At 57.1% G+C, this 12,165-nt stretch overlaps 2 protein-coding genes across 2 annotated transcripts; one reads left to right on the forward strand and one right to left on the reverse strand.

Moving 5' to 3' along the window:
- Positions 1-77: 77 nt before the first annotated feature.
- COCSUDRAFT_55477 (hypothetical protein) lies at positions 78-2,864 on the forward strand (the record flags this gene model as incomplete). The annotated part of the gene is made up of 6 exons (XM_005651957.1): positions 78-185; positions 1,087-1,294; positions 1,417-1,527; positions 1,787-2,103; positions 2,371-2,499; positions 2,784-2,864. 6 exons carry the CDS (start codon positions 78-80, stop codon positions 2,862-2,864), a joined length of 954 nt encoding a protein of 317 aa, XP_005652014.1.
- A 3,079-nt stretch (positions 2,865-5,943) lies between these two features.
- Positions 5,944-11,581, reverse strand: COCSUDRAFT_55478 (hypothetical protein; the record flags this gene model as incomplete). The annotated part of the gene is made up of 17 exons (XM_005651958.1): positions 5,944-6,326; positions 6,483-6,636; positions 6,828-6,941; positions 7,143-7,357; positions 7,640-7,734; positions 7,943-8,105; positions 8,279-8,396; positions 8,614-8,796; positions 8,986-9,086; positions 9,225-9,504; positions 9,630-9,702; positions 9,854-10,065; positions 10,220-10,303; positions 10,414-10,727; positions 11,034-11,132; positions 11,220-11,331; positions 11,447-11,581. The coding sequence occupies 17 exons, from the start codon at positions 11,579-11,581 to the stop codon at positions 5,944-5,946; spliced, it is 2,835 nt and encodes a 944-aa protein (XP_005652015.1).
- Between the last annotated feature and the right edge of the window lie 584 nt (positions 11,582-12,165).

Below are 12,165 nucleotides of genomic sequence, written 5' to 3' on the forward strand. Positions count from 1 at the left end.
CTTCTCATAATTTGGAGGAGGATTGCTCAAGTAGTCTGCGCAGGGGCGGCGCAGACACGATATGAGGCTTGTGCTCAATGGACAACTTTGACGATGACATTTTGGAAGTGGAGAGGCTCTTGGGACTCACCACCAGACAGCTTGTCCGCACACGCCTCGTGTTACTCTTGTCAGACCTCCAGAAGGTATGCAGGTTTCACGTATAGTGTTGGCAACACCGCACAAAGCTCTGGCGAGCTCTCGCTGCTGGGCGACGCGTCGCAATGACTTATTGACTCAAATTTTAGCCTTGCAAGCGAGCAATGCAGCAGTCAGGAGATCCCTGCCCCTGGTAGAGGGGCCCCTGATACCACTGGCTTGCTTTGCAGAGTGTTCTTTGGGGCACGAGAGCTTCTGATAAGACGTTTGATCATACCGAGGTTTGTATTGTGATGCAGCAGCCTGCTGGTTTCGGCAGCTGTGCCTCATGTGGACATTCGCAGCACAGTTTCTTTTTGGCATTTCTGTCAATGGCACCTTAGAGTTAGGAGGACGTCTGCGGTTCGAAGGTGTCTAAGGCAACGCGTGACTGCCGGCAACACGCGCCGGATCTTGGTCTCTGGTGTGTCCGCCGCCCTGCTTTCGCTATCGATATGCTGTGCCCTCGAAGCTGGAGTTTTGTATCTCCGTCACAGAAAATTCGGCTTGGAGGCCGAGCTAGAGTCCCAATTTCCTCAACTCGATGGAGGGTGTCGTACAAGTAGATTGCCGTTAGAAGGCCTCAATTTCGGCGCAATTGCACGACGCGTGCATCACGTTTCTATTTGTTAATTCTTTCCAGCAATTGCTGGATGAAAGCAGTGCTCGGGTGTCGACTAGAAGTGGGAGCTTATCGTGGTCATGGCGTGGCAGCCGGAACAAGGAGGTCTTGACACAATAAGGTTTAAGCAGCGTCGAAGTAGCTGTGAACAACCAGCGTACCCTTGGTAACGTGCTGTTACTACCAGGCACGAAGCGGATTGCAGAGAATCGTTGGGAGAGCATGTCGAGGCATGCCGATGGGCATTTTGCACCATCAGCCTGAAGGCCTGCTGTGCCCTTGCACAGGAGAAGCGCAGGCGTGAAGTCGCCCTCGCCCCTTTTCAAACAGCCGTCACGGGCGCACTGCCATTATACCGCAATGCTCAGCGGCCAGGCGAACCACTTGGGCTGGGCCAGGTGGATCCTGTGAGGCAGTCCTTCCCAGGCCTGACCAGCCAGCCCTCTCTGGGCAATCCGCTGGTGGAGGGGCTGCAGAACATGCAGGCCGTGCCAGGTGCGGCGGCGTGCTTGCATCGCCCTCTTCTCACACTGTGTTCTATGCACCAGATTTGCATGTACCTCGGGCCGTTTTTCTGGCCTCTCTAGCGCACGATAGACAGGATGCCGCCCCTGCAGGGCTTCAACCTAACCCCATGCAGCTGGATTATGGGATGCCGCAGATGTGGCCAGGGCCGCCTGGGGGCCAGCAGCAGCGCCAGTACTCCGGCAGATCCGACGCCTCGGATGGTGGTTGCCCGCCCCTGCCCACCTCTCCCTTGCTGCATGTCATTCTCTATCGCCATGGCGGCCTGTTCCTACCATCATGTGGATCCCTAAAGTGTGCCAGTGAAGGCAGCCTCGAAGCGTGCTTGTCTGCTTGCTGTACGATGATGGTTTCCTTTTCTGTAGTCCTTTGTATTGCATTTGCCTGCTCTGTAAGGTGCAATTAAAATCCCTTTGCTCTTGTAGTGCAGGGGGTGAGCCGAGGGGTGTGTGATGCACGCAGGGGGAGTGTATATGCCGCAGGGGCACACGAGTCCGGGGGCGCTGGTCTCCCCGGGGCCGCTGGGGGGTGCGCTGGCGAACCCGTGGCCGTTTGGTTACGGCGCTACGGGCCCGGCGGCAGGGTCGGAGGGGTACTGGGTGCTGACGACGTGCTCGTGGGAGCAGAGTGACACGATGGTGAAGGTGTACGTTCCCCTGCGCGGCGTGCAGACCGACATGCTGCGCACCACGTTCACGCCCACCTCCGTCGAGGTGACTGCCCGCTCAGTCACCTGCGCGCATCTTTGCCGTGGCGAGAGCGTGGTCAAGAGACGCCTGGTATGCTATGAGAGTGGTAGTTGACGATCAGCAGGAGTTCGGTTTGTTGATACGCCGGGAGGACTTGGCATCTCTGTAGGACTAGTGCTGCTTGCATGGCTTGCTTTTTGTGGTCGGAGGGGGCTCTTTGATGCTCTTGATACTTCATACTCAGCTGTCAGCATCGCTGACTCAGCAAGGCATTGAGCAGACTTGGCATGCGTCAATGCCGTGCTAGTTGGAATGTGTGCACTGGAGCTCACCAGTATCTGCTGTGCGGCTGCGCAGGTGAAGGTGCACGACCTGCATGGCAAGAACTACATCTTCACGCTGACACCCACGTTCCAGCCCATCGCCGAGGACGGCTGCGTGGCGGTGGCCTCCAAGACAAGGAAGAACATCCTGATCACCATGCAGGTGCGCCCCAGCCCAGTCCACTAAGCCTGGAAAGAGTTGAAATCTGAGTTGTGATTTGACCGTCTCACTCTGGCTCTGAAGGCACCAGAAGATTCCTGCTGGATTCTGATTGTGGATGCTGTGCTGTATGCATCTTCCCAGCGGTAGTGCCAATTCCTGGTTCTGCCTTGATCCGAAAGTCCGAAATCCGAAGCTGCGCAGCCAGGGTGTGATGGAGTACCGCATTTCCTGAACGGGCAAGGACAGCGTGCTGATTGCTGAGAAGACCCATCTGTGTCATGCAGAAGCTTCAGTCCCTGACTCAGGACGAGAGGCACTGGCGGGACCTGTATGGCGACCGCAGCCAGCTGACCATGCTCATGTGAGTCTCTGGCGAGGACGTCGCCCACACAAAACCAAGCTGAGGCCATCTCAACCGCCCTCAGCGCCAGCCTGCCAGGCCAATTTGCCTGAGATCTCCCGCTGCAGGCTGGTCATGTGACGCCGGCACAGGAGGCTTGGAGCGCTCTGAATCCAACGGGGCTGGAAAGTGTCCATGCCCCTTCGTCCGCATATTTCAGAAGTTTGAGGCTGGCTTGTCGGTGCTCCAAGCGAGCAGGGTGCACCCTTGTGCCTGGCGGCCTTGTGTCCCGGTGACATGGCCCCCCGAGTTTTCTGTGGGGGGTCGAGCCTACCACGGGACTTGCTGCGGGTGCAAGGGAGTGTTCGGGTACCTTGTTTCCTTTTTTCTCGACCCTGGTCCTTCCGGGTTCTGGCACTGAGACGGGGTGATGGGGCAAAACAATACCCCCCCGGCCTGCCAAAATTTGCATGACAAGTGGCGCCTGCTGGATCCAACATTTGATGGGCTGCTTTTGGAGCGCCCGGTCCCCCGAAAAAGTCAAGTATTTTGAGCAGTGGTGGGAGGAGCGCGCTGTGCATGCATGCAATGGAACCGCCAGGATCTGTCTGGCGGGGATTGCAAGGTGTGGGTGCAGACTCTTTAGGGGAGTATCGGCTGTCTGCTGGCTTTGGGGATGCATTCTATCTTTGTTTGCTCTTGAGATGGGGCTGCAACCCCTCTCCTGCTCCTGCCCTCGTTTCCGGGGGATCTGCAAGGGAGCCTCTTGAAGACTTTATTAGATATATAAGCGCTGGCCCTCCTGCAGGCTCTGCTCAGCTTGCCCCCCTTATTCATTTGCAGTGCCAGAGTCAGATTGCAGGAAGAATTGGGCCAGGGGGGATTGAGCAGTGCCGAATGGAGGATCGCCAGGGGAATATGGGCTTTTGCACCCCTTTTGGTGGGGTGCGAGCTCAGGCTCAGATTGATAAGCCTTTGTCCTGAATCCTGGCATTCTTTGTTGTTCGATCCAGCGAAGACAAGCAGGCAGAGTCACACGCGGAGACCTCGGGATCTGTTGGATTGAACAGGTTATGCTGAGACTGTGGGGAAGGCCGTCAAGTACTGGGCGGACTTGCTGCTCAGTGGCACTGCCTGCCCAGTCAGAAAGCTAATCTGCAGTCAGATGGCTGGAGTCTCCCAACATGCAGCTGTCTGTGTGTTGGGGAGCAGACACCCTGTGGTGGCAATGCACGGTGTGAGAAGATGTGGTCAGTGGTGGAGGAATAATGGCGACCTGAAAGATGTACCGTAAGATTGCATGGTGACTTTTTATGTTGTGGTGCATGCGCTATGCGGAACCTTCTGCTGCAGGCATCAGAGGAATACGATTATTCAGAGTACCTGTCTGAGATTGTGGAGGCGTGATGCAGGGACTGAGCTGCAATTGTGCAGCAGGTGATCCCCCTGTGGCATTTTTAGTCTTTGGCCTGCGCTGATGTGTCGAGAGTGTGTCTGGTTGATATGCAGAGGCGAAGGTGACTGGTGCAGCTCTGCTGCTGCAAGTCATCGTGCAAGCCCAGACTTGTAGTTGCTTCTGAAACCGGTGTGACCAGGTCAATTTGCGGATTCAGGATTCCAGGAATGAGACAAGAAGGCAGTTTAGGTTCAGAAGAACAACATATTATTGTTGGCTCCTTTTCGTGCAGTGTTGCCTTGAGGCATTGTGCGGGAGAAGAAAGGCGTTGGCCAGTCTCAGTATCTGGCCCAGATTTATACATTCTCTCTGTCGAACCGCTGCTGGACTGCTCAGGGGAAGTAGGTATGCATTCTGAATGCTGATTTGTTGGATCCAATCTCACCAAGGCGTCGAATGGATTTGAGGGTATGGTCAAGGATTGATATTACATATTCATTTGCAGCATGATCCTGTGGACTTCCTGTATGACACTGAAGAGACCTTGATTGGCTATTGCGGTATGTTCCTAGATTCTGAGCGCTTTGTGTGATAAGTATCGAGCTCAGGTCGAAACCAAAGTGTTCAATGCAGAGCGTGTTGATGACTTGGCACTAAGGTGTGCAATATTACTTCTGCTCGCAAGACGATCAATTGCAGCAACGATCACCAAGAAGACAGCATTATGTGCATGCAATTGCCATTGCCAAAATGGGCGAAAATAAAGGCCTTGCACCTTGATCGGCGCATACATCAGATTTTGTTGACATTCCTGAGCTTGAGGATGTCATCAGAGCCAATCTGTTACACGTGCCACACAAGTCAAAAATGATTTTCAAATTGGAAATAGGAAACTGAACGCGTTGCGCGTACGCGCAAAACCATCAAAAGACATGATCAGTGCCTCTGCTGCATTGAGCAGAACACCCAGACAAAGAGAGCCCAGAGTGTCCACCCAAAATATTATTGCTTTTAATTTGTCTACAATACAATGAGCGTTACTTTGCGAGTCCTGCTGACACACAGCTAGGACGCTAGTGGCAGGGGCTCTCAGATTGGACTCGATCTGTCCGTCACATTGCTGCCTGCAAGCCCTGCCACGGATTTGAAAAAAAGAAGGAAAGAAGCTTAAGCTTTCGGCTTGACAATCATCCAGACAATCATCGGGCCAAAACAATTTTAGCTGTGCTTGTGCATGTCAACACGTCTTGAGCCATAACCAGTCAACAATACAACTTGTGATCAAACACATCTTTCGACCACAGGTTGCAGCCTCCATCCATTTGCGACCATGCACGGGCACCCATCATAACACACATGAAGGGCGCAACACATTCCCGGTGTCTCTGCAATATGGCAATTGGCCTGCCAGAAATCAGAGTCGATTGCGAGCGAGACTTAAAACGTTGTTAACTCAAACACCAATTTTATCATCCAAGATCTGAACTGCCCACACTTGAGTGCTCTACAGCCCCTGGCTCCTGTCTGTCTCAGCCACTCCCCTAGAGTAGCACTTTATTTATGTTCACTCAGCCGCCTTTATTTACCACGGCCAACTCACATGGGAGAGTGGAGTGAGTCCAAGTGCCATGCCTGGGGCCGTCCAGAGGATCGGCGGTGCACAAGGTGGAAGGGGACATTGCGTGTTCCCCTCCGGGGCCCCAGGCAGTCAGGGCAGGTTGCCACTGAGGGCGCGCTTGCGCGCGGGCTCCGCCAGCGACGCCGAGGCCGAGCGCTTGCCCAGCGACAGCAGGCCGCCGGGCTGCAGCTGGTGCACGCCGCGCGGCAACGGATGGTGACGCCACTTGTACGGCATGAAACCCTGGCTCTGATGCGCATGCCCGCTGACGGACACCGAGTCCGCGCCGGCGCCGGCGCCGACGGGCGGCTTGCCGGGCCGCGGCAGGACGCCCGAGGCGGCCGTCGGCAGCGCCGCGGCATCGGCCAGGCCGGCCCCGACATCGGCCGACGCCCACGGCACCATACCGGGCGCGTGCGGCATCGCGTCAAAGGAGGCCATCCCCGACTGCGCCGACAGGAGCTCCCTAGCACCTGCCGCGGCACCAAAGAGGTCAGTGCAACAGACTCGACTTTCTGCTTGCAAAAGCGCACATGTGCTAACGCATAAAGTAACTTGGAGGGACGTGCAGGAATACTGTCCAGAAAGCAATATTGGCTGGGAAATACGGTTGCAGGAGGATGTCGCACCAGCGCTGTTAGCTGGAATGGCGGAGGGACGGGGTCTGAGCGCGGGGGCCTGCAGGTGTCCAGCCTGCTGCCCAGCCAGCGCCTGGAATCCCATGATGCTGCTGAACATGTCCAACGCTGACATCTTCTGGCCGCCCCAATTCATCATCGCCGCCTGCACGGCATACCTTAGCTCCTCAGCAACATGCACAACTGAGCACAAGAATGGCCAGAATCTCTGGCACATCAAAGACCTGTTATGTCAGCCAGGTAAGTTGGGGGTGCAAAAACACAACGCAAGACACGAAAGGCAAGAGTTGCAAACGCCAAAAAGGCGATCCATGGATGACTAAGGGGTGTGCACACCTGCTGCAGCTGCACGATCTGGGCATTGTACTGCTGCTGGAGCAGATAGGGCGCCAGGCCCGATTGCTGCAGCGCTGATGCCGCCTGCGCCATTTGCGCAGTGTCCATCAGGCCCTGCACGTCACAGAGATTTCTGTGAGCACCGGCATCATCCATATGCAATCCCCAGCATTGCACAGTAACACTGCTAGCAACTCTGGGAGTGTGGCTGACAAGCAGACCAACACTCAGACCCACACATACGTGCAAGTATAGGACGGAAATAATCTCTGAAAGACCCTCCCTGAAAGGGCTGCAAGCGACAGTGCAGCGCACCTGCGCGCCGTTGAGGGCGGAGAAGTCGGGGGCAGCAGCCGCAGCCGGTTGCTGAGCCAGGAAGGCGGCGGCTGCTGCGGCGGCGGCTGCTGCCGCGGCGGGGTCGGCCGGCTCGCTGCTGCCGACACCGTGGGCGCGCGGCTGCGGGTGCTCCAGCGATGTGCAGCCTTCATCGCTGCCCTCGCGCTTGCTCAGACCTGTTGGAACTGTCGCGCCTGTGGCACAACCGCCATCAAACAAGGCACCAGCAGCCTGGGGGGCTCATGGGCCTCCCCATGCGCAGCTCTCCTGAAGCGACACACGCGCAAAACAGGGCGCGAGCGCTGTGCAAGGGTACCTGCAAGGCAGCGAACCATGCAGACCCGCCTGTTACCAGTTGAGTGGCAGCAGAAGAGGGAGCACAGAACTCTGACTCTTGAAAAAGCACCAAACACGCCTACAAACACTGACAGGGTGTAGGTCTACATGCAGGCAGAAGAGAGAACAGGAGCACTCACCATTGCTGATCCTAGTGGCATTCCCGCTGCCACTGCCGGTGCCATTGGTGCCCCCGCTGCCTCCCGCATCATTGCCAGCAATGCTCTCCCTCACACTGCACACCCCAACCCATCTCTCACAAAATGCCTCAACTTCCAACTCTCCACTCATGACTGCTGCTGCTGCGGCGACCGAGCACTGTATGCTACATGCTGCACATGGGCACTGCAGAAAATGCTGCAGGCGGGAATGTCACAAGACGGGTCACGGGCATGGCAACCCCCTGCATGTGTAAATTCTTGAGAGTGGGGCCCAGGCGGTACCTCTGGGGGGGTGCAGCAGCGGCGGGCTCCTTGCTGGTGCCAATAACATCCTTGTCGCAGGGGTCTGTGTCATTGCCAGAGCCAGAGTTGGAGCCCTTGTTGCTGCCCCTCTTGCCCTCGCCGCCAGAGTTGCCATTGCTGTTGTTGCCGCTCTCCCCATTGCCTGCATATACCACCAGCTCCCGTGAGCACATGCACTGCCTAAATAAAAGATTTACCCGTCTCCATAAGAAACGGGTAAAGTTTCTCTAAAGTTTCTCCATGCAAATCACAATGAAGCCCAAAATCCAGAAGTGAGCGAATGCAGTGGGTGCATGGCAGCAGTTATGGGCCCACCTGTAGGGTTTGAGCCGGAGCCCTCTCCTTCAGCGTCCACCTGGTATGCCAGCTCGCCCTCCCCCTTCATGCCCGTGTCCAGGTCAGAGTTGTTGGTATCGAGCGACCCCATCGCCCCCTGCAAAAAACTCGTCCGCTCAGCGCACATCATGCCTTTGCACGCACAATTCAAGTGTGATGCCCAAGTAATTGAACAAGGCGACCATGTATACATCACCAAGCAGAATGTGGGCTGAACATGCCAAATGCCAATGCCCAAACTGGATGCAGGCTCAGCATTGCATCACAATTATTTTCTAAAGCTGGCCTCAACGGCAGAGGAGTCTCTTGCGCACCTTCTTGCCCAGGGGTTGGTACAGGGAGTCGTCAAAATTGCGCGAGGGAGAGTCTTCGTCGCCAGCGTCGGGGTTGCCCACGTTGGCGCATGCAGCATCCACCCGGCCCTCGGCCGCATTGGTACCGCTGCCATCTGAGCCGCTCAGCCCCTGACGGCGCGCCTTCAACTCCAGGCTGTGCACCTGTGGCAACAGACAAGGTTCAATAAATGCAAGCGCCATTGGAACAAGCCATGTTGTACAAGATTTTATTCCAATCAAGATTTACGTTCAAATAATGATAGATGGTCCAAGCTGAGCCATGCCACAAACAAGGCAGACTACACGGATTTGACAAAGGAAGAGACAGAAGTGTGATGTCCCTCAGCTCACCTTGTTCCCACGGAGAGCACTGCGCGAAGCTATGTTCTGCACAGGAAGCGTCTTGTCCTTGCCCATTGCCTGCGCAGAGACGCTTTGCGTCTGGCCCATCCCTGCAAACAGGCACACGGCTGACTGCTCAGGCGATGATCCCACCCTCCTTGGCAGTATGTGCAACACAGATCAAACGAGCCCAGTGAAGAGCTACACATTGCAAAGAACTTGCAGTCATGCTGTGGGCACAAGCTCACCGCTGTCGCGGTGCTGGAGGCCAGACAGCTTCTGAACCTCCCACTGGGAAGCCGCTGCGGCGGCCGCCTGCACCACTGCGCGCCAGTTGCTGTCCTTGGTGGCGGCTGCCGCCTCAACACCGCCGCTCGCCCCGGCCGCAGCGGCGGAGAGCGAGGTCATGTTGTTCCAGTTGTAGTACAGCTCTGACAGCATTTCCGGGGACCACTGCTGCTGCATCGCCGCCTGCTGTTGCAGCCCCACACCGGATGGCCATGAGCTGAGCGTGTTGACACCCATGCCCTGCACACAGATTGCGGCTTATTAGCCTGCAGTCCAGGTCATAGAATGGAGTGCAGAAGTCCCTCAATGACATAAGGGCTACACATGTCCCCGCCAGCACCACAAGCACAGACCCGGGAAAGCACCTGGCGCGACGTGGCTCCTGTGTCTCCTGGCAGACGGCCATCCTCCGCAAGTGGGTCCTCCCGAGAGCAAGCACTGCACAACAGCCACAGCGAGCGCCTCAGCCCCATGCATCACACTCACAAAGCCACTCCTTCTGCTGCAAGCATAGCGCTGTACAAACGAGCTGAGCACTCAACAGCCATTCAAAGAAACACGCCATCGCAAAGTACAGGGAGCCACACACCTGTTGCCATCGCTGCCATCAACATTTGTGCGCCCAATGGCGCGCACGGGTACAGGGGCCGACAAGGGGTCGGCGCTGGTGCCAGAGAACTCGCTGCGCTGCAGCTTGCTAAAGGCGCCCGGCCGCCCGACCGCCGGCGGCGCCGTCTGCGCAGCCAGATTGAAGGCGGAGTACTGCGGCAGCATCGAGGACTGCGAGCCCTGCAGCGCGCCCTGGATGGACACACAGCGCGCTAGGTAAGATCCACCTCACAATACTGCTGCTGCCAGAACCTCAAGACATGCTAGAATGAGACATGGCAATGGCTGGACACGGCTGACATGCGCTTTGTACTTGCTTCAAATAGATGGTGCGTAGAAATCGCACCTGTGGGCTGAGCTGCTGCAGGCTCAGCTGAGCGAGCATGGACGGCGCAAGGCCATAGAAGGGGAAGCACTGAGGCGGGCATGCCTGCACGCGCACCGCACAAACTCTCAACATGTGCGCCACGCATACAACAACTAATCCAGCACCAAGCCGTCACAGCCTTTTCTCAGCCGAGCGCTGTGCAAAAGACCCACCTGCATGTGCGCCCTGATGTGCTCCCCGGCCGCAGAAATGACCGCGGCAGCGGCCGCGGCCGCGGCGGCCGAGGCGGCCTGGGTGACGGCCGCAACGGCGACGTCCAGGCGCTCGTTGCCCTTGAGCTTGGGCGCCAGATGTGAGTAGTCCGGCATCCGCGCATGCGCCGGCATCTGATCCTGCGACCCCGCGCCCTCTGTGGTTCCCGCTCCATCGTAGCTGCCGATCCCGGAGAATGGCTTGCGGGGGTAGGGGTGCGAGGGCTTGCGCTTGGGGCGGGGCGGCGGAATGTTGATGATGCTGTCCGGCAGCCCTGAGTGCACATGGCATGGCTTCGTGAGAGCCACGGTGGATGCCACTCAGTACCCCCTCCTGCCCAGGTGCCATGATGATACCAAGGCAGGATACTCCCCTCCAAGTTCACCAGTCAGGTCAGCACGGCAGATGCAAAGCAGCCTCCCAGGCTCTGTCGTCCAGGAAACTCCACCGCACTGGCTGAGGCCGTCGGGCTGGGCCAGCTTAGACCCCACGCTGAAACACGGACCTTCGGACCGGACCATCGGAGGACACATAAACGCCCAGATACTTGTGGACGAGATACTTTCCCACGCAATCGCACCTTCGCCTTTGGCCCCCGACATCTCCTGCTTCTCCAGCTTCGAGAAGAACTTCTGGGCATGACTCCTGATCTGCACCGCGGTTTTCGACCCGATGTGCTCTGCGGCATCAGGATAGGATGTCAGGATAGGCAGAAGGGGAAGAGGCCCGGAAGTTGCAAGAAACCGCAGCAGGGCACGGCGCGCACCCTCTATCCTCCTCCACGCCCGGCCATACATGCGCAGGGCGTCCAAGAAGCGCGCATGTTCCTGATCAGTCCACTTCTCTCGCTGCTTTGTGATGGTGTAGGGTTTGCGCGTCTGCGGACACAAAAGCGCCTCAGACACTGCTTCTGAGCACTCAGCCTCCCCATCACAGTACTCCCGTGCCCAAGGCGCGACCTTTGACTGTCACAGGCCACTAGCAGGGTAGTACCTTGGTCTTGCGCTTGAGGCCCGAGCTGCTGGGCCGGTCTTCGTTCCCACCGCTGGTGCTGGGGGCGTTGGCCAGGCCCGCCAGCGTCTCGGCATCGCGCCTCTCCTCCGTCTCTGATCGCTCCATCTGGCTCATAGCCCACCTGCTGCTCTATTCAAGCCACCCATGAGCTGCCCCCGGCTAAAGCGTTGCTGCCCCGTGTCAATCTTCCCGGCTCCGGCTACGCGAGCTGCGCTGCGGGCTGCCTCCTGGAGCACTACACAGTGCTTGTTGGTCAGATATACTACCGCTGTGTGCGCTCCGTGCGGCAAACCCGGCTCCCGACTCTCAACCCCAAAAGATGAAAAGGTGGTCTGCTTTATCGATGTGGATAGGCTCCTTACGCTTTTGGGCCATAATTGTTCCGTTGCCTGATTAGATACCCAGCGTCGGCAAAAATCGTCCAGTCATTTTCGGGGGTCCCCCCGGCAGTACCAGCACGCCATCAATGTTAAGGATGAGATGAAACTGCAGCACTTGCTGAGCATGAAAACCATATTTCCAATCTCAATACTTGATATCAATGTTTGGCCCACACATCAGCTTGCTGGTAATCACTGCCAAGCTTGGGTGGAGATGATCCGAAAAGTCTTGGGTGCAGCAATTTGCAGTCAGTCAAAAAAGGTGGAGCAAGAAAGTGCCCCCCAAAAACTGCAATTTGATGAAGCGAGCTCCTTTGG

The sequence above is a fragment of the Coccomyxa subellipsoidea genome (genome assembly GCF_000258705.1).
Source record: "Coccomyxa subellipsoidea C-169, whole genome shotgun sequence".
Classification (NCBI taxonomy): Eukaryota; Viridiplantae; Chlorophyta; class Trebouxiophyceae; family Coccomyxaceae; genus Coccomyxa; species Coccomyxa subellipsoidea.